This window comes from Gallinula chloropus (assembly GCF_964237585.1).
Source record: "Gallinula chloropus genome assembly, chromosome: 5".
NCBI classification, from domain to species: Eukaryota; Metazoa; Chordata; class Aves; order Gruiformes; family Rallidae; genus Gallinula; species Gallinula chloropus.
This window is the reverse complement of record NC_140090.1, coordinates 77,003,139-77,025,581: the sequence shown is the minus strand read 5'-3', so window position 1 is coordinate 77,025,581 and position 22,443 is coordinate 77,003,139. Positions and strand designations below refer to the sequence as shown.

The window sequence follows — 22,443 nt, the reverse complement described above, 5'->3', positions numbered from 1 at the left end:
CCCTGCAAGTCCTCAGGGCCAGGCTCCTCTGGGGCCCTCAGAGTTTTCACCGTGCTTGCTACAGTGCCAGGGAACAGCAACCCAAGCCAGGGGTGTGATCTCTGCCTTCAATCTGCACTGCCAGTTTGGGAGGGTTGATACAAGGTGATTAATGCCATTCTGAAATTCCTCGTGGATGGATTCATTAGTGTAATGACATATTCATTTTCATGCAGCATGAACCTGTTCTAGCAGCAAGGAAATTACCATATAGCACCTGAGGGAACCTGTAAAATACACAGTAATAACAAGCAAACAGAGGACTACCATCACCTTTTTGTCCACTGCCACATACAGAGAGAAGCTTCACAACACAAATAATTGCTCTCTTTGAGCAAAAACATGAAGGCAGAGCGCACCCCAGAGAGCCCGAATTCTGAACAAAGATTTCTCACTTCTGTCAAGCATCCATCAGCCTTTTAAAAATGCCATTACTGGAAGCTATTTGTTAAAATGCTGCTGGTTTATGGAAGCTGTCCTCTGCCAGTACATACCACAGGGTCCACAGGCACCCTGCCCAGCACACTCAGGACTGTCCCATCTCACCCCAATCACAGCTTGACCAGAGTAGCCCTCAGGAGCCAGTGCCTTGCCTGGGCGCTCCACTGTACCAGTCCCACAATCAGCTACAAGAAAATGCACTTAGACCACAACGTTTTGTCTTCGAACACAGCAGACATCCCTGGATGTGATGCTATTACTCAGTAATGGGCTGAAGAGATCTACACCAAGCAACACAAAGCATCCTCCTGCCAGGGGGCTGAGCAGCTCCGAACACGTCACTCAGGAGACACAGGAACAGGACTGTAGCTCATTCCTGTCTGTTACAGACCGACTCATTACATGGAAAGCATCTATTATTTTATGCTGTGCTTCAGAAGATGGTGAACACTTTTTGGGACATCAGCCACAAAGCCTCAAGGAAAATCCTTGGGTTTTAATTTCCATGAGCTAAGCAACTTCATTTCAACGCCTTCATTCTGTTGGCAGTTTAAAAAATATCACTGTACTTGGGCACCAGACAGTCCAGACACACACCAGAAGTATCCTACCATCCAGTTCATATAATACATTTAAATCCTACTCCCCACCCCTCAAAAAATAATCAAAACACCTCAAATGCCCACACTTTGGAAACAAGAAGGCCTTGAGATTGCATTTGTGTCCCATCTCTTCCTGGCTCAGCACACTTGTATACTCAGCAGAATGGCTCATCCCTTTCAAAAGGGTGAAATTCCCTCAAGGAAGAAAAGCCTTGTCTTTTTGAGTCCCATTTAATCCCTTCTTGGTTGTCATTACATCATTAAAAGCAACTCAGACTAGGATTATCAGTATTGCTCACAAATGAAGGCAATACATTAATGTTTATTTACCTAGTGTTACACCAGACCTCTCCAAAGGTGGGCAAGAGGGGAAAACTAGTTTTCAACATGGGAAATAAAGCAAATAAAACCCAGAAATCACAGCTCTTCCTGTTTTCCTCTAAGACACCAACGATTCAGTTTTGCTTCCTCCCAGGGAAGGATCAGGAAACCACTGTTTGGAAAGCAAGGGCAGAGAAAGCAGAGCTTTCTGTAGAGTCTGTTGTGACTTTCTGCTTTTGGATAGAAAGATGTGCTGCTGTGCTTCCAGTTGGTTCCAAGCTCCTTTCAGGAAAACCAAGCAAGACAGAGATGTGCATTTAATTTCAGAGATCAGCAGAAGCTCCCTATGTATCCAAAGCCTCTCAAAACTATCTGACTCCAGTCTGGTTTAGCTTTTGAAAGAAAACTAACCCTGTATCTGACAGCAAGGAGGACCTGCCTTCTCCAACCACACCAGCCACGTTTAACATCAAAGGACAATCAGAGGGATGGATTGGCTCTTTGGAACCTTTCCAGCTCTATCTGTAGGGCTTCCATCAAGGACGAGTTACACTCACTAGCAATATTTCACACTTCTCCCAAAGCACGAAGTGGCTGTGATATGATTCATAATATGACCATCATAATCACAGAGACTGAGATGCCTCGAGGCTCCATTTTGCAGCAAGTGGTGCAGTGTCACACAGAATCCCAGAATTCTGGGGGTTGAAAAGGACCTTGAAAGATCATCTAGTCCAACTCTCTGACGGAACAGGATCACCTAGATTAGGTCACACAGGAACAAATCCAGGTGGGTTTGAACGTCTCCAGAGAAGGAGACTCCACAACCTCTCTGGGCAGCCTGTCCCAGCGCTCTGTCACCCTCACAGTGAAAAAGTTTTCCTTATGCTCCAGCTTGTACCCATCGCCCCTTGTCACAGCATCTGCAGAAGTTTAGCACCTTGCTGTCCAGGCAGTTGCCATAAATGTGACAAAGCAGAATATCATTCAATTTTCCACAGCTGATTTGACTTGATACACAAGAATCACATAGAAATGCAAGCCAGTCCATGAAGTATTTACATACAAGGCTTATTATAACAGCAAAGAGGTATTTGGACAGTAACATTCTTGCTTTTCAAGAGGATGCAAGAATTCTCTTTTGTCCCACAGATGCTTTAATTCTCAGCTCTGTACTCATCTTTCTAAGACCTGTGACAGCTTTCTTTCATTTCACAAAATGGACAAACACGTAAATCCAGCTTTCTCTAAAGAAGGCTGTGGATGGTAACACTGCTATCCCCACCACCAAAGGAGGATGTTTGCTAGTTTTGGTTAGACAGCCTAGGCTGGATTTTGGTCCTACATTATCAGTTCCACTAATATTACCTAATTACACCACTGTTTACCCCATCTGAGAGATTCTTATGCACACACAGATATTTACATTATTACACACGCTACATCATTATCAAAGCCAAACAGAGACTTCAGAGGCACAAGCCAATCTAAATCTGTGAGCAGAGCAGCTCTGCTCATCCACAGAATGCTCAAATTATTTCTCCTCTCTTTGATGCTGAATTCTGGTGAAAAGGGAAAAAAATCATTAATAACCACCACGTGTCTTGGTGGTTTCAATTGGGATTTGTAAACTGTAGGCATCTGTGAGTACACTAAAGTGTCCATAGGATGGGAAATTGAGTCCATAAAGTTCAAACAATTGATGATTCTCTGGAAAGTGCCAATATCTTGGGGTGAATATTGTCCACCTTACAGCCTCACCTGAGCATTTCTTTCCCTTTTTAGAGAATCACCATGGTATCTGCCCCTCAATCTGAAAACACCCACGGATTACAGACCCTAATGCAAAACAGACCCCTGAGCACTTCTGTTCCCCACCAACTAGCCACAGGGGACAAAGCACAGGTCCAGGCCAGTACCACGGAGGAACGTTACGCAGAAGACTTGGCCTTGCTGTGATAGCACAAACACACACACAAGAGGCAAGGACACCATTTTCTGAACAAACTAGACAATGCTTCAGAACAAACAGTTAACCAGCATGTTCCCTAGAGAATATGCCATGGGTGGTTTTTCAAACAGCATTTCTTGATAGGTTTTCTTTCAATCTTCCATGGCACAACCTGTCTATTGTGTAGGTCTTCATTCCTGCTGACAGCAGCATCTTTTGACATTTGTGAGCAGAGCTTTGGTAGAAGAGCTGTATTTCCCTCCAGTCTTCTATTGTACTCATTACCTATGAGGTGGAGACTGCTGCTCTCCAGGGAGTGCCCCTTTAATATTCTGAGCTGTGCTATGACCTTTTCCATTAACAGATGTCACAATAAGGCTATGCCTTTATTGACACAACAGTGTACTGGTTAACCATCTGCAGGACAGGTGTCATCTGAAGCTCTGACATAAGTATCCCAGCACATGTCTCATCTTGACTGTATTTGAGATGGGAGGACTTCGTTTGGGGGTTTTGCAAGGAAAAATTCCCTAGGCCATCTACTATGGCACCGATGATGGCCAATCTGAAGGAGGGGAACATTTAACTCTGAAATCAAGGGAATTCAGCATTTCTTCAGCAAGGTCAAAACCAAACTGAACTTCTTCCCCTGGTACTGACAACCATGATACAAATCAGTAGTGTGGGTGTGGAAGATGCTGGCACAAACAACCAAAACCAAAACAACCAAAACCACACCCAACCTAAACTTAAAACTTCAAGAAGGGCAAGTAATTGGCATAAAACCCTAAAAATGTATTAGTTTAAAAAAAGTAGTCAAGATCAGTGTAGCAATAACCAGTGTAGTCCTAGCTCCCTCTTCTGGCCTTTCGCAGTAAATATACTGGAGTAGCATGTGATAAAGTCCATTCATTTGCTTTCAAAATGTAGCAACAAAGCATTCGTGTAACTTAGACAATACATTATCCAACCTCTTTCACACCACCCCTGGCTTTTAAAGCAAAGGATGCAGAGACATGAAAATTTATTGTAATGTATGAAATAACATTGCACACTACCTCTTTATTTCCCTTGTGAAACCTTCAGTTTCTTGAGCAGGCACTTCTACACCATCACCAGGGACCGTAGCCAAAGGTACATCTCCAGAAACGAGGTTATCGACTTCTTGGCAACTATCAGACTTGGAAGTGCTGCAAAACAATTATTAAAAGCAAGCTGACAAATTTCAGAAGCACCCATGAAGCTTCAGTGGAGTCTCCTTAAAAGATGAGCTTTGGATGGATCTAAACTAAGGAGGTCTAAGGAGCATGTGGTCCCTTTCCTGATACTGTCACACCTCTGCAAATTACATCTTCCCACAACCCTCTTTTCAGATCTTCTCAGATGACCACATAACCAGTAATGCTGCAAAGTTCTTACAGCTCTTACTGACCATAACATTAACCACCAGAGAATCACACACATGAAAAGTTAGGGGTTGGAAGGGACCTCAAAAGATCATCTAGTCCAATCCCCAAAATTTAACTGTGTATGAAATTAGCAAACTAGGTACCACTGCTGACTACTTTGTGGGCTCACACAGCCCTTTCTCCTCAGGGTACACTATGAACAGTCAATGAAATTACTTGGGTGACTTGTCTTTTAGGAAAAAAATAAAACCCAGGACTAAAAAAATTCCTTCCTTTCAAAGCTCTCCCTGAAAGCACAATAATCCCTGGACCCCTGACATGAATGGTCAGATTACAGGACTGTAACACTGCTGCATTTGTTAATTCCTACAGGTCCCTCAGCTCAGCAAAACCCCACAAGACCCAAGCTTGGGGAGCATGACAGCCATGTAATGATTTCCAGTGGATTGGATAGATGGAGTTTCCTCCCAGCAAGGGAAGGGACTGCAGGCTGCTTTGGGGAGCCGTGCCCTCTCGTCCCTGCAGACAAGGAGCTCTTGCACACAGACACCGACCAGCACACACAAGGAACAGGCCATCTGCCCCAAGCCCGGCACACAGAGCAGGGTTGTCTTGCTGTTGCCTCTCCTCCAGGCAGGCCAGAGCTGAATGCACCCTGACAGCTCCAAAATCAGGTAAACCCCCTGACAACACCACAAATAAAACCACTTCTCCCATGAGCCTTCTGAGGCTCTTTAGGAAGGCATTGTGTTTGACAGGTCACCCACAAGGAGCTCACCTCCACTCCCCCCTGCTTCCAGCAGACTGGCAACCATACAGCATCCCTGCTCTCCCCTCATTAAACTAATGACACATCCAGACACAAGAATTTAAGAAAAGGGTGGAACCAGGCCGTGGCTGAGAAGTTTCTCTTAGATGCCCTGAACTAAATATACACAGTTATCTTAGCCATTCCTTTTAAAATTTCCTCTCCCCTCCCCCCCAGTAATTACAGTGTAATTATAGAGGGTAGATTAACTTGTGTTATTGAACCAGAGGTGGTCAAGTTCAGGGACAGACTGTTCCTTTCTTTAGAAACATGTATACAAACAGAGGACAAATACAAATCCCGCCCCTAACTTGAGTTACAATACATTGGAGCAGGGGAGCAGTTATTCCCCAAAGTGTTTATCCACTAAGATCACAAAAGCTCTTTCCCAGAGTGGTTTACCTTGATTAGCTCATACCCATTAAGTTGCTTTGTGCCATATGGGATAGCTACTCGCTTATTTTTTTCCCTAAGAAATTTTCTTTGCCTTATGTCCTCCCTCCCTCTTCTCAGTTTGTCCAGGCTGCTCTGACACTGACATAGGCTTCCTAAATGTTCAATCACATCAAGTTTCAATAAGTAAGTAAATAAGTAAATATATTGCAAGCTGTTTCCTTTTTCATGCAAAGGACCTTTCTCTTTGCTAAAAACATCTTTGTCCTAATATAGTAACAGCATCAAACATATACAAGGGCGATGTGACTATATAGGGTCACGGGGAGATTAAGGAAAGTAAGATTTTAAAGCAAAACCCAAACTGCTAAAAATAAGTGAATGCTGAACATCTGTTTGGAGAGTAAAGCGAGAATTGCAAAACCCAAACAATTCACAAGAGGGCCCAGCCAAGCAAGAATACCACAGGCAGAGAGAATGATGGAGCGAACGCTATGTGGACCCCAAGCCCTCCCAGCCCATGGCTGGCAGTCACACCTGCTCCCCTCCCACCCACACCCTTCACACAGGCCCCGCTGCCCATCTTCACCTCTTCCCATTTAAAGCAAAACCATTTTCAGCTGTATGCTTTGACTGATGTAATTTCTAATGTTCTCCACAAAGCAAAGCTAGCGAAGTACAGGCTCTGCACTCTTGCATAGGGCTGGCTTTGACGAGTGGAGATGCAGTTGGCACTTGTAATGGTGCAAGACATCAGAGAAGATGCAAGTACCAGGAGGTGTACACCCAAAATGAGCTGTAGGACAGGGTACCACAGGCAGTCCCCATCCCTTTCCCCCACTGTAGTTGGTCCAAAAAGAGGTCCACAGAACCGAGGAGTGCTGATCAAGGCCATGAGAAGTAGGCTGCAAGACTAATCCCAGCAGGTCTGGGGCTGCTACTGCCATGTAATAATTTGCTCACTGTTCAGCTTTGTAGGTAGAATCACAACAGTGTAGCACTACTGGTTATGGGCCATCGCTGGATGGGCATTACCTGCAGGTGGGAGCTGCTTACTGCTGGCATAATGGGCTCACAAGGCAGAAGCAGAGTGGCTCAGAAATGGTACAAAGTGCACACACTCAGACAGGGTGGCAGAGCACAGCAACCCTATGCAAAACAGTCTCTGTGCCCACTTGAGGCTCTCCAGCCTGAGTTTGCATCAACTCTGGTACACGGACCAACTCATGGTACCTGTATCAGCTCAGACATGAAGTTGCTACATTAAAACCACTTCTACATAGCTCTTACCAACACAAAAATTTGACATTAAACTTCTTTTCCAATTGGCAATATTCAAGTGGTTATACCAAGGATACTACCAAAAAGGCAGAGTCTTGCCAGTGCACACTGAACTGTACATTGGCCAGTCTTCATCTTGTGGAGTGGAGCTGACTAGAAAACAAAACATATTTAAAGCTCTGACTCTGTTTACATAATTCTCAAGTCACTTTCTGACCACCTGTGCATAGAGATGCCCTTGGGTGTTCCTGTCTGTGTCCTGCTAACACTGAGGAGCACACCCTGAGCCTCACAGTTCCAGGAAGGGTCCATCTGCAGATGAAGCATCACAGCTTTAAGTGCATCTAACATCATCTACCACAAACTCCCTACGACAGCTTAACGCACCCTCTGCGTAACGGGAGCTGGGAGAGAGGCTGATGTGGGGGAACACAGCATTTCCCAGCACCAACTTGTGTTTAACACAGCTTGTATTCCTTCATATCCACAACAGAGCTGTGCTGACACTGTCTGCTCCAGACTAAGCATCATGCTACAGCTCTGCAACCTCAGCTGGAGATAAAACACAAGAGCAGAAGCCTTCCTTAGCACGTGGAAGGGACCAGACTGGGTTGCCCTGCTTGTTACCCATGCCCAGACCCTAATGACAACTCACACAGTGCTTTCCAAGCTGCCACTTTTTTCTGGGCACCTGCAGGTTTTCTGCCCACAAAATGAGCAGCAAATTGGAAGGGAACTGGGAGATGCTGCTCAGAAATGTTGAACACCTCTAACCACAGAGCCAAGCTCAGCTGTGGTCTCATACAGCTGGGGCACTTTTCTGCCTTTCCACTCCAAACAGTTTCATACAAACCAGGTCCTGTTGCAGAGCTCTGCACCTGCAGCATAAAGAGAAAGATGTGTCTAGCCAAAATTGCTCCTAGTGCAACATGTACTGGGGCAAACCCCAGTGAACTTGGCCTTCCAGTTTCATTGCTCAACCAAAACGCCTGGCAGAACAGGCGGTGAACTTTTTACCTCATTCTTTTCAGATTCAGTAAATGAAACCCACTGGCTGAGCAGATGATACCACGCTGTTCCTGATCAATATGTTATAAGCAGAGAGAGGCAGAGAGTCCTCCTCAAGAAGCAAAACAAAGATACAGTTTATTGACCGGGCAGATGGAGGGACAACCTGATCTCTTATTATGCACTGCCATCTGGAAGACATTTAGCACAAACTGACCCCTGCCTTGTAAGCACCAGTGTTTTTCCCTGTCAAAGTGCACACCATCTGCAATACATGATGAAAAAATAAATGGAAATAATAGGAGCTTATTAGTAAATAATATATTAGGGGGGAAATGCTTTATGATTGCACTTTACTGCAGACAGACTGGAATAGCATCATCTCACCTAATAGCCCCGGCATCATTTCAGAAGTAGAGTGTGCAGGTATAAGCAGAAAGCATCAGCACAGAGACACGACATGTGTGTGCACTAGAGAATTTTTCTGCAGCCATATCAAGAAGTGGTGGTGCAGTTTTTCTACACAAAATGCAAAAAAACCCCAAAGCAGTGGCTTTAATACGTAAATATTTAATATGTATCTTGCTCACACGGGCAAGAATCTGCTCCACAGCACAGGTGAGGAGACAAGGGATAAGGCAACAACACTGAAACAAGAAACATCACCGAGACTCTTCCCTTGTATAAGCCTGGTCCTGCCATCACTGATGCTCACTGGGAGCATAACCCCATGCATTTTAAGGGTACTGCTTTCATTTGCTGTTGTGTTATTATCAGGCTAGGTCTGATAATAGCAGTGTCAGAGATGTCAGTAGTGTTTGTAAGTGCTGGAAGAGAGTTAGGCCATGCCTGCCTGCTTCAGACAGGAGCTGAAGCTGGTGATGTTAACCCCTCTTCTGCCTATCAGCTGCATCTGAAGGTGGGAGCTGCTGTGTTTCTACTGCTGGGACATGAGGGAACACTGTGCAAGGCTTGTGGAGAACCTGGCAAGCAACAGGACAGGAAAGAATGTGTGCAAGGACAACAGGTAGGCTTTTATGTCTACAGCTGAGCAAGGATGCAAAACAAAGCATTAAGAAAAACAAACAACACTGACAAGAGTTCACTTGTGCAGCTTTAAAATAGACACAAAGAATTAAACCAAACACAGGCAGTGAACTAACCTGCAGCCAGACTCACTCCACCTGACCACAGGTATTTCTCTCTCAACTTCCTCTGTTTCAGGAGCTGAAAAACTACCTACTTCTGGAAAACTTGCCATGCTGAGCAGCCCTACCTTGTTACTTTTCAACACTGAACCCTCGCAAAAATCCTTGCACCTGCATCAAGGTCAGGCTATGGAAACCAGAGCTGGACTATGGGGCTGCTGTGTGGTCTCTGTGCTCTTGTCGCTGCAGTGCTCAGCCACGCCGTACGGGCTAACTACAGCTCAGCACCCGCACCCACAGCCCACACAACCAGGGAACCCCAAGACTAACTTCTGGACAGTAAGGGTAAAACAACGTTTTAAAGACAAAAGTTATGAAGTGGATCAAAGCAAAAGATGCCTTATGATCAGCTTGGAAGTCCAGGGCCAGGGAAGAGTGGGAACAGTGTGAATTCATGAGGTTTACAAGCAGCAGCAAATTAAAACACCCTAAGACTGCTCTTTCTAAACGTTTCCTAAGGTGACATTTAGCCATAGTCAGCTTGTGAGCCTTTTCCCCTACAAACAACAAACTATAACCCCAAGGGCAAGTCTTCTGTTTCGGACTGTAATCCAGAGCACACACATAAACCTCCCTGGTGCTTTTGGTGTTAGCCTTTTTTCATTCCTCTGCGTTCAGAATACAGCTGACAGCTCCACCCCAACTACTGCTCACTCTCCTTTAACTACCTTGCCACTGTGGCCAACAATCCATTAGCAAGAAAAGCCAGAATTCACCAAAAACCCATCAGTAACCCGAGTGTCTCTGTTAAAAACAAGCACAGCTCTGAGTTAAAACTGAGAAGAACTGGAAGAAATCCACATCAGCAGCTTCCCACCATAAGCTTCTCTAGATCATCTTACCGGGATCGCAGGAACAACGCACTTTCTCACAGATTCACTGGGCCAGCTTTAGCGACTAACCAGCTTGGGGACTGATGGGACACCAGGAGGGCTGAACAGCAAAGTCACCCAGCTTTTAAGGTGGATTGAGCAAACTCACACAAGGTCCTTTGTGTCTTTGATAACATGTTATTGCTTCAGCCCAGCACTTTAATGCTGGCTTAAATATATTGTGTATGTTTACACTCCACTGAGCTCACAATGAGGGAAGGTAAACACACCCTACAAGGCTTCCTCTACTGTTGGCAGTTAAGACAAACTCTTACACCTTGACAACCCAACAGGACAAATAAAGCAACAGTTTCCCTTCTCAGTGCACATAAAAGCTGACAAAAAGCCAAGTGTCCAAGAGAGATGAGATACTTGAATGCTTTAAAATCAGTATTATGGTAAGGAATTTCTCAAAATGACAGAAAATGCCCAAAGGATACTTACCTTGTACTAGTTAAAAAGCCAAGTGTAAGCACCTACAAACTATAAGGCATATAGAATCATAGAATCATGAAGGTTGGACAAGACCTCCAAGATCATCCAGTCTAATAATTTCCCTACCACCTGTATTACTCACTAACCCATGTCCCTAAGCACCTCATCCAACCTTTCCTTGAACACCTCAAGGGATGGTGACTCCACCACCTCCCTGGGTAACCCGTTCCAATGCCCAACCGCTCTTTCAGAGAAGGAATTTCTCCTCATTTCTAACCTGAACTTCCCCTGGTGCAACTTGCAGCCATCCCCTCTTGTCCTGTCACTGGTCATGTGCAAGAAGAGGCAGACCCCCAGGTCCCCACAACCTCCTTTCAGGTAGCTGTAGAAAGCAGTAAGGTCTTCCCTGAGCCACCTCTTCCCCAGACTGAACAGTCCCAGTTCCCTCAGCCGCTCCTCATAAGACCTGTGTTCCAGGAGAACACAATATTGCACCTTCACATGGCCTGACCCTGTCAAGATGATTTGATCTCAGCAAAAAGTAAACAGCATCTCCTTGGAAAGAAGAAATGGCAAAACTTCCACACTCAGAAACCATGTAACTGGGAGCTTGAATCCAGCTTCCACCTACCACGGAGCTGTGCTGCACCAATGGGCCCCTATGCAGTCAAAGTGTCCTGGGTGTTGTGGGGAGACACCCAGCCTGATCTGATACCCGGGGAAAGGCGGGTGCAGCTGAGTACCAGCACAACACAGCCAAAAGAAAACAACCTGGAAACACACCCTTGGCTTTTGTTTGGTTATAACAGAGACCAACCACGGGAACCTCCTAAAAACAATGGTTTTGTTGCCTACTTCAACCTGACTCATCCATGCAGCCACCTAGAAACCAGGGCCCTGTGTCTGTTTTCCCCAAAACACACCAAAATCTTCAGGTTTTTGTAAAACATAGAACATGACCTTTTATTGGGGTTCCAATTCCACATTGCTGGTTCGCCCAAGTAGGTTTTGAGGTGCCACTTCCCTGAACACACTCCTGGCCACGTTCTTCCCAGCACTACCAGGTGAATACTACCCCATACACAGACAACAGACTTGAGCAGAAGTGTCTGAACCTAAAAGTCTCACTCAGCATTTGGAATTTCAGCTTAAAAATAAAACTCCCTAAATCATGGAACTCAGCTGTGACTTCCTTTCCTAACTGCAAACCCAGCAGTTCAGTGTGATTCTCTACTGTGGGTTAATTTTGGTTCAAAGAATGTAACGTTGTAATGTCAGGGTTATTTCAACAACTGAATATTTGGAATATATTCTGAATATATGGAATCCTTCAGATAAACGATGAGACCTGTGAGTAAAACTTTCACATGGAAGAAATGGTTTGCAAAGCTTGTTTTCCAATATTTTTTTTGATTTAATTAATTACACCCAAGATGTTTTGTAAGCCAGTGTTTCTGCTTTTCATTCCCAGTGTTTTCACAGTATCATGCCAGTTCATTTGTCTGTGGCATCCCTGACAAGCCACGTGGCACTACACCAACAGCACCCAGAGCAGAGCCCACGCACTGTGAGGAGGGTGGTTCTCAGGTGACAGCCTAAAACATGTGACTCCTTTTTATAAACTTTCAATATTACTTTTATCTAATTACAATACAAAGCAATTAGCTGCCCACATGTTCTCTGGTTTAACCACACCCGAGGGCTCAGGGAGCTGCAGGAGGCTTTGAGCCAAGATGTTGACAAGTGCTAAAGTCCTCCAGCTCAGTCGTATAAAAGGATGGGTACAGCACAAACCAGAGTGTCCCCTCTGCTCTGCCTTGAATTGAGCGTTTAGGAAGCAGACCTTGACAAGAAGACATTGTAACTGCTTTCTTAAACTCATAAGGAGTGAAAGGCAGATGGGCAAATCCTGTCCTGGCTACTGACTGAGCAACAAGCATCTTTCCTGGGAACACTGAGGAAGTTCAGCTCCAGCCCAAGCTGCAGTTGAAGCTGTTGTGCTGTAAGCTGGTGAGGAGCAAAGTGTTTGCCCACTGCTGCTCACATCTGCTGCAGGACAAACTCCTGACAGTGACATCCATGCAGTCTACAGGTAATTTTCATACTGTCTACAGACAACGACTTCCATACAGTCTATGGACAACGTAACTTGAATCTCGGGCTTGGGGAGGTGATGGGGAGCCCGCTCACTGCCAAGCCACCCTGCTCTGTGCGGCTCAGACAATGAAGCTATCCAAAAACCTGCTCAAACTCGTTCCACAACTGGCATTCCTGGGCATCACAACCACCTTCACATCACAACCACTTTTGGCTCCCAGGCACCTGCCACCAGGTCCCTGCTGTGGACGACTCCTCCCCAGCAACCTGCCTTTTAGGCCCATTTGTTTAGAGAATTCTGTAAAAAACAGCCAAGAGCTTTTTCCACTCTGTTGCCTGAGCTCTGGGTCAAGTTTGGAAGAGGGATTTCTAAATTCTACTTCTGATGAGCATGACTGAAATGCTTGTCCAAGGAAAATGCCTCACAGTTTAACAAGCAGTTGCTTACCAACAGCTGCAACGAGCACACTAAATTCAGCCCACAGACCAGGGGGTTCAGAAGCTGTTATTAGCACAGTCACAAGTGAAAGACATTGCCCATCAAGTGTCCTTAGGCTCTTTCCCTAATTTCACTTTTAAGGCCTCTACTTATCCTTGGAAAGAGATTTCCCAAGTCACTGCCAGAAGGCAAGTACACAAATAGTAAGTTTTAGGCAAAGCTTGACCCGTACTTGTCATTAAATACCAACTAATGAGGAATAACTGCATAAAGATAGGTCATTTCTTCGTTTAAACATAGGGTGTCTGACCTCTGTCCACGTAAGAAGCTTTTGAACTAAGGTGGGAAGATATTTAAGGTATGTGAAGAAGCACAGCTTTACAGTGGTGGGCACAGAGGTGCAAACCTTCAAACCCCAATTTCATACTCAAGTTTTAAAACGTTTTGACACCGGTGCTGGAGACAGAAGGCAGCTCCGGGTCTTGGCATCTTCTCCCTGACCATGTTTTTCCAATCAGGAGAGCTGGATGTGGCTCCCTTTGAACCGTCACCAACAGCTCCAACTTTACTCCAAGGGAAACCAATAAAGCATTTCAAGCCCTGCTACCTCCCAGTCCTAAACATTTGGTTGTTTTTAATGAGATAAGGGTAAAGATTTATAGATCCTGCTCATACTCCAGAAACCTCTGGAAAAGGCACCAAGAACCACAAGGCAGAGCTGAGCTCTCAGCGTTCCCATCACCGCTACTTCGCTTTCTTCAAGACACAAGATGTTGCTCACTGTGTGGAGCGAGGCAGGTAGACGAAATCCTCTAGATTTCCTATTTGGCTTGGTAAAAACTCAAGCTGAAGAGTGGATGTTTGGAGCCTCAGTTTACAGGTGCATGAGAGAAAAACACTCGTTCATTGCAGAATTACCCATTTGGAGTTCTTACCCTGTGGTTCTCCACAAGGGAAAGAGATCTAGAGGCGACTATTTCAGTTCAAATTCATTCCTCCCAACTCATTGTACCTCACTTAATTAAACAGAAGGAATTTTGTAATTCCTTCATATTAATTTCTACCTTCTCATACTTTATTTTGTAGTTTATCTGTATGTGAACCACATTCACTGAAATACACTTCACGTGTAGAAAACCCATCAATAAAGTGCTAGGCACCTTGGGTATTTCTGTTCTGTAAAAGGGTTTTAATGATTATTGGGACTCCTGTCAATATAATTTAGCAGAGTAGGAGGCAAAAAGCTATTTCTTAGATTAGAAATCACCATCACTGATATCAAAAACTAAACCAATCTTATTCAGGAGTGGTGTATAACTCAACAGCATGGGAGTAAAACTTGACAAACAACTTGCCTTTTTTTATCTCCTGTGCTGCTTCTTGTGAGGTATTTTAAGATGGATTTAAATATTAACACATTTTTTCCGGGGGGGGGGGAAAAAAGAGATTTGAAAATTGAAATGGGAAGCCTGGCTTTATCTTCCAGTGAACTACATCCATACAACCAAATAATGCTCCCACTGGGTAAGCCCATACACCAGATAAAACAGTGACTGGGGGTCACTGGTTACTTTTGCTGGGTATAACCAAGACTGGATTTTAACAGATAAATTCACAGTCCCGAGTTCAAGTTTAGGGAAATATGTTGCTTTTGTAAACCCACCAAAGACTTACTTATGCGTTTAAATATGTGATTTTGGAAAAATATCTCAAATTCCTTCTGTACTCTGAAGGAGAAACTATGCCTTTAAGTGCACGTTGTATTTACACTGAGCCCTGCCAAGCTGAGAGCTGCACACACACAGCCATGGAGGTATCCAAGAGATGAAGTGGTATGTGTTAATTAAACAAGTAAAACCACTCTCATTCAGGGGATACCCCAGTTTGATACACAGTATTGTGCACAGCAGCATGTCTACACCAAAGGAAGACACTGTCACCAAGATACCAGAACTGGCTCCCAGGGAAATTATTCCAGTGTCTGAGATGTATGTGCCCTTCCTCTGAGCTGGACTAAAGCCACCAGCAGAACAGGTCTGGATGTTGGATGACCATGCCCAGCGTGCCCAAGGACAGCCAGCTCATCCAAGCTTGGGCAGCACCCGAGTCCCACCCGTCCCCACGCAAAGGAACCGTCGTCATCACCACCATCCTGGCTGAGCAACAGGCACCAGCCACATCTCCCCCAGGCTCCGGACACAAGGCTGAGTCCAGCCCCTTCCTCCTCTTACTACACATTTCCCTGCTATTAAAGTAAGAAAGGAAAACAAACGCAGAAACCACGTTCTGGAGAAATGACAGCATCTTTCAAAGGACTTCCTGAGGGCAACACGTCACCCATGAAAAGCCACCCCAGCACCCCAGCTTCAGAGCAACTGGCAATCCCTGCAGGTAATTCCAAGCTGCCCAGCCAAGCGGGATGATCAGGCTGTCGCTGTCAGGCACACGTGATGAGGGCGAGCATTTCTCAGAAGCCATACTTTTCTGGCAGTGCTCATGGAAATCCTGATAAGACGGGGAAGTTATCTTGGCAGGGGATGGTGGATAGCCACACATTACCTGAGGGCCTGGACTTCCTTTCTCACCCAACCCTTCTTGCTTAGAAGTGCCCTAATGTTTATAGCACGTGTATCCAGACCGAGCGGCGATGTGATTAATCATAACCATAAAAGAGATTTAGCTCTTTTTTTTTTGCCTGAGTATTCTATATTATTGTGGCCACATGAAAACCTAAAAGTTATGGTGAGTTACTGCATTAGACAAATGCAATTATTTTAGATTAAAAGACTTCAGGGGCCTGAAACACGCGTTAACAGCATTACTTCCTTCACAAGCTAGAAGAGGGACAACAGAAAGCCACATAAAAGTGCTGGAAGTATAAACCATGCCCGCGCAGGATGAATAAGCATATTTGCTTTAATAACTGTCAACCATTATAAAAAGCCTGTAACGTCACCACCACGCAGCGTTCAGGGCTCTCGGTCCCATCCTGATGTCACTGCCGTGACAAGTCTCCGAGCTCCAGGTGGCAAAGCTCGGACCAAGAGATTCTCGGTGCGCTCAGCACCCCCTTCCCCAAAGGCTCCTCACCCCCGCTGCCGCTCCGGCCGAGCGGAAACCCAACCGCAAGCCACGAATGGAGCCCCAAAGCCACGGATGGAGCAAGGAGAGGGAGGGAATCCTCTCCCCGGGCTGGAGGCGGCACCGGGGGAGCAGCAGGCAGGAGCAGTAACTTCGCCCAAAGTTGTTGAAAGAGGGGAAAAAGAGGGGAAAAAAGATAATAAAAGGGGGAGGGAGGGGGAGCAAAAACCTCGTGAGAGAGAGAAAAGCAGCAGCAAACAACAGCTAACTTTACACTTCTGATCCAGAGCGCAGCTGCACCACGCTGCTTTTGTTATTTCCTTGGCTAACTTTCCCCCCTCGCAAGTGTCTACTTACCAAGGCCAGGAAATAATCACCAGCTTCGCTCTTCCCGGTCATCCTCGGTTCCAACACAACGACCCGCAACGAGCCTTCAGTTTAACACGGATCCCTTCCACTTCCACCATCCCGGGGTGCCGAAAACAAACCCGCTCGTCCCCGACTCCCCAACAAACCCAGCTCCGAACGCGGCGGTTTCAAGAGAGACTGGGAGCTTTTCCCCAAAAGAAAAAAAAAAAAAGGCCGACGAGGAGTTAGAAGCCTAAAGCTGCTGTTTCTCAGAGGCTCCTCCCATGAGGCTCCCCCGAGGAAAGGCCGAAGCGACCAAGCCTGCCGCGCCCCGCCGTCCTCCCCCGCCGGGTTCCGATGCCTCCAGGAGCCGCCCCGGAGGCAACGGGAGGACGGCGGGGCGCAGCCCGCTGCCGGAGCGCTCGCAGCAGACACACACACACACAACCCCTTTCTCCTTCCACCCCCCGCACCATGCTACTCAAAACCCACGTGGGTTTTGTTCTTCTTCCTCCCCCTGCCGTTTTTTTGTTTTGTTTCGGGTTTTTTTGTTTTGTTTTGTTTTTTTATGGAATTTCTTCCAGGGTTTTGGATTTTTTTTTTCCGAGGAGCCGCTGGCTGCTCGGAGTTTCCATCTGTTGCACGTGGTGGGGGATGTGGAGAGATTAAATTACGATGTATGTAGCACTTAAAGCACACAAACACCTCCTCACGTTTTAAGGAGAGCCTTGCTCACTCCCCGCTGCTTGGCAACACTTTCAGGATGCAGGAATGGTGCTTGGCCCAGCTTTAAAGATTTAAGCTTTTAAAAAGTTTCAGGATGAGGGAGAAGTTTTTAACAGCGTCCACAGAAACTTTGTTTATAGTTGTAAATCTAAACCAAACCTTTTTATTCCTACTCAGATTCCTGTGTTAAATGCCGGCTCCTAAAGTCACACAGGTTTTCCTACAGGTTTCTTTGCCTATAAGAAAATGGAGCAGTTTTAATTACTTGCACGACCTTATTAATCTCTTGGGTTTCCTCTGGGTTTATTACAACACAAAAGAATGGCTTCACAGGTAATTAAGTCTTTGCACTGAGACACACCAAATTGCACATACAAGCTGCCAGCACCCAAGGAATTAATTGAGTGTCTACTCAGGGAGATGATTATCATGTTTATAACATGCCATACAATAACTATAGGCCAAATGTCTATAATATCTATCCCACAGCAAGGCAGCCAGGAGGTTCATTGCTTACCAAATGTCCAACCAAGAGATGTCAGATAAAGCTACAGAGATTTAATTTAGCAGAGTTAGTTTCCCAGCTGACTCCACGCACACTCTGCCCAGGCTCTGGACATTCAGCTGCAGTGTCAGCGATGCCTGCTTGGGTGACAAAGCTCACATTTCCTCAGTGCAGCTCTTAGTAAGACTGGTGCATCTCCTTTTAATGTCAGGCTGCAGTAAGGACACCAGTTGGACCTCTCAAAGCATCAGTTCAGAACTGAACCTCAGGTGGAACAAGTTTTTCATCGAGTTTTAATTTTATTTTGTTCCCTTTTTCACTCTTGAACTGTTTCTCCTTCTAGCCCTTGTTTGACTTTTTTCTGTTCCAAGGAGGGAACAGATTTTTGACCAGGTAAATTCAGGCATTACAGGACAACCTTCACATCTAGTCTCCAAGCAGATGGCAGAGAATTCCCCTTGCCCTGCTCACTGCTGTTTTAACACCTCAGATACCCATACAGGCAATAAAAGAATGTACCAAATGACCCCTGAAGACCAAATCAAATGCCATAATGGGTGAAAATACTAAGAAACATGTAGACTACCAACATCACCTGGGCCACAAGGTGTGGCTCATCGAGGGGGACACAGCACATACGGTATGATGGGCCATGGAGAATTCACTTAGCTGCAGGACTGGGAGCCAGTAGCATCCACTCTGTCAGCAAGGATTAAGATCAAACAGAGAGTTAAAGTTTCTGAGGGGAGCAGCTCCCAAGCAGCAGGAAACCAGACATGGAAAAAGTTGCTGTGATTTCTGATACAGGTACAGGCGTCCTGCCACCCTCTCATTTGGGGGATGGGGAGCGTTAAACTCTTCTGTCATCTGGAAACCATTTCACAAATAGCTTCCGCAGGTATTAACAGCCCAGCCCTGAGGAGGAGAGAGACCCCAGAGAGAATAAGATTCATTAAAATAAATTTTGATTTTCTTTGCAAGCAGCACCTCTGGCACAAAGATGCAAGACAGCTGCCTTCCTGCTAACAGCCCCAAATTTAGCTTTTTTTTTGAATAAAATGGTCATTTTGCTCAAATAACATGCTTCTCCTTTTTTATTCATTAGCCTCTTGCTGTACCAAAATCTCCTGCTAAACAACCTCCTCTTCTTTGGCACAAAGGCATTTCCACTTTCCTCCCACTGCTACTTAAACACAGGGAAACCCCTACGCAGTAATGCCAGGAACGCAGTGCTAAGGTGCGCTCCACGACCTGATTTCCCTGGGAGAAGTCAATGATCTGCCTTAATAGAAGTCTTGAGGGAAGAGAGAAGGAAACAAGCTGAAAAGCAACAGGAAAACAAGAGATAAGCAACCTCCCAGCAAGGCTGGGGAGACAATTACAGGACAGGGGCTGAGTTTCAGGCTGCAGCCTCCAGTGACACGACGACGTCTGGCTGAGGCCTAGAGGCCGCAGATCAAAGAGCTGGGAAAGAAAGTCTTGCAAAAGATTTCTCCAGAGGGCCAGAGCTGGATATGAGCGGTGATGAGAGGGACTCCGTGGCAGGAGACATCCCACAGGACGGCCCTGCTGGCGTCCCGGCCCTTCCCTAGCTCCCAGGGAACAGCTAGCCTCAAGGAAAGGCCAGGAAGCATCAGGGTGGCTTATTTTGGAAGGGGGACTGATGAGGGGTTTTAAAAAGCACCAGTATTTTGCATTTGGGTGAAGGATTTCATCTCAACAATGGAGGGGAGAAGATCTGCACCCATCAGAGGGAAGATGGGTCCAAAAGTGCTGCATGTCCAAGGGCAATAACCACCTGAGGAGCCTCTCCCTGGGACCTGATAGGACCAGAGGTCCTTCACCCTGGTAATTTCTGCTTCAGGAGCTTTTCTTTGCTGGATCCCTGCTCTTCTTCTTCCTTTTCTGTACATGCATGTGTCTGCTAAAACATTAGCCAAGCTATGGGACAGGAGTTAAACAGGTCACAAGCATAGTGGAGGAGGAGATCGGAAGGAAGTAATTGGGTTTCTTTTCAGTTTGGCAGTGCTAAGCAGCTCCTGTGGTGGCACCATGGCTGCCTGATATTGTTTTAGGTGCACAGTGCTGGAAGGCACATGTATACAAATACATATATGTATACACATGCACATACATGCACACTTCACCCCAGCTTCCATGTTCCAAGCAGGACCGACATGTGAATCCTCTCCTGAGGCACACTGCATTTTACCCCACACTCAGGAAGATAAGGAATTGAATTACAGAAAAATGAATTCAATGTACTCAAGTTCAGTGTGTCCAGAAGCGCTGGACTCCAGGACGTGGTTGTAGGTTACATCTTTGGAAGATTAAATTATGACCTGAGGAATGTCATCAGAGTCCCCATCATACAGATTGTGTTCCATGGTTGGTCGACAACCAGTGAAAGCTTCTGATGGACCCCGTGCTGCCAGCGGTGACCTACTCTTCCCAGTTCCTCTGAATTCCTTCCGAGGGGTTTTCCCATAAACCCTGTCACTTTTGCCAAAGCAAAGCACTTGGGGGTTGGAAAAATGAGTCAACCCTCAAAAAAACCCTATGAAAACCCTATGAAAACCCCATGAAACTGGTGTGGAAAGAATGTTACAGCCAATAATTGTTTAAAAAAAAAAGGGGGGGAGGGGAAGGAGAAAACCCACACAGCTTTTCTTTACAATTTGGTTCTCTTTTGCGAATATAAAGATGAACTCAGATCAGCCTGTCAAATTTTTCCCAGTAACATGCAAACAAGACTCTCTTTTCTCCAAGTCTTTAAACTGTGGTCATTGCTAGTCTATAAACAAGTATGACTACTACAATATGTGTGATAAGTTACCTAAAAACCTGCAATAACAGCGATGCTGAAGTTAGTCCTGAACAATAAGGCTGCTTCACACAACTAATCTTTAAGAAAATCTCTGTGTGATATTAAATTGTTCCTTGTAGAAAATGAGTACCTATTTTTAAGGCTGTTTTGAACAAAAAAAACCCAAACCCCATATAAATACACTGCAGATAGTGTGAAATTTAAGAGGAGTTTCTCTCTTGCATTTCCTAATCAGAGGTTCAGTTGTAGAGGCAAAACCGCTGACGCAAGTAGCTGCAGAGCAGCCTGGCTGAGATACCAAAGCTGCTTCTGCAACAAACACCTGAAGTTTGTATTTCCACTACTTTCTGTGTACAAACCACGGAATCACAAGGTTGGAAAAGACCTTTAAGATCTCAAGTCCAACCGTTCCTGTCCTGTGCTAAACCAGATCCCTGAGCACCTCATCTACCCATCTGTTAAACACACCCAGGGGTGGGGACTCAGCCCCCTCCCTGGGCAGCCTGTGCCACAGCCCCACAACTCTGCCAGGGAAGAACTTTTCCCTCACATCTGCTCTGACCCTGCCCTGGTACGGCTTGAGCCCATTTCCCCTTGTCCAATCTCCTGTCACCTGGCTGAAGAGACCATCTCCCACCTCTCTACACCCTCCTGTCAGGTCAGTGGAGGTGGTGATAACGTCTCCCCTCAGCCTCCTCTTCTCCAGGCTGAACATCCCCAGCTCCCTCAGCTGCCCCTCAGAGGATTTGCCCTCCGAACTAACCACAACCATCATTCATGGTGGTTGGAGATGAGGTTTTTCCTGGTGATTTTTATCAGTGAGGCTTTGGGATAACCACCTTGTTAAATGCCAGACTCTTACCTTAACCTTCTGCTTTGAAAAAACAAAACATAAAGAAAGTTTAATATTAACCCCTTACATTTTGGAGGATGGAAGTGATGGGAAACCAATGACTTGCAAATTTTCCAAACAATTAAGATTGAGTTTTAGAAAACCCTCAGCTAAACTCAAAACCTGACAAATCTCAGTGATAACTTCTCCAGCAAACCAAGCCAATTTGGAGTTTCTACCAGAATAATGAGGGATCTGAGGACCACTGCACGCAACAGAAGTTTCATGTGCCATCTCAGCATTGAAGAAAAAAATAAAAAGGGGAGAAGATGTAGAAAAATCTTGGAGACTTTAAAATATTCAGCACAAACTAACTCTATTTTGACTCATTTCATGACATTTTTTTAGAAAGGGAGAGGGGAGGTTTAAGTGTCCGTTTATTTTCATGACAGCTAATTCCATCAGTGTTTTAAACTGAGCAATGCATACATGCTTTTTGTGCTCATTCCAGGAAACAAATCCAATCTTCCCTGTCTGCTGCAGAGTTATTCTTAGCTGGCTTTGATATTTCTATCAGCTAGGAGAGCATAACAATGTTATCATGCTAACAAATTCCAAAGATTTTACATAAGCTCTTGAGTGCCTTAAAAAAAACCCAAGAAAAAGCCTTTCTTGATTACACTGTTTGTGTTTCCTTAGCCAAAAGAGCTAGGAAAAATGGGCTGGGAAAGGATAAAAAAGCAGTTTGATGAGTCTCAGTGTCACAAGCAAGTGCTCTGTGTGTTCCAGAGTATCCTTTCCAAAGAGAAGCTGAGCTTTA

At 45.4% G+C, this 22,443-nt stretch overlaps 1 protein-coding gene across 1 annotated transcript in view; it reads right to left on the bottom strand.

Annotated features, from left to right (window-relative positions):
* TACC2 (transforming acidic coiled-coil containing protein 2) overlaps positions 1-22,443 on the bottom strand; it is a gene marked incomplete at its 5' end in the record, with an annotated part of 132,523 nt that overhangs the window by 72,548 nt on the left and 37,532 nt on the right. The window contains one exon of the mRNA XM_084265327.1: positions 4,413-4,544. Within this exon, the coding sequence (XP_084121453.1) occupies positions 4,413-4,544 (132 nt within the window). The remainder of the gene's footprint in view (positions 1-4,412; positions 4,545-22,443) is intronic.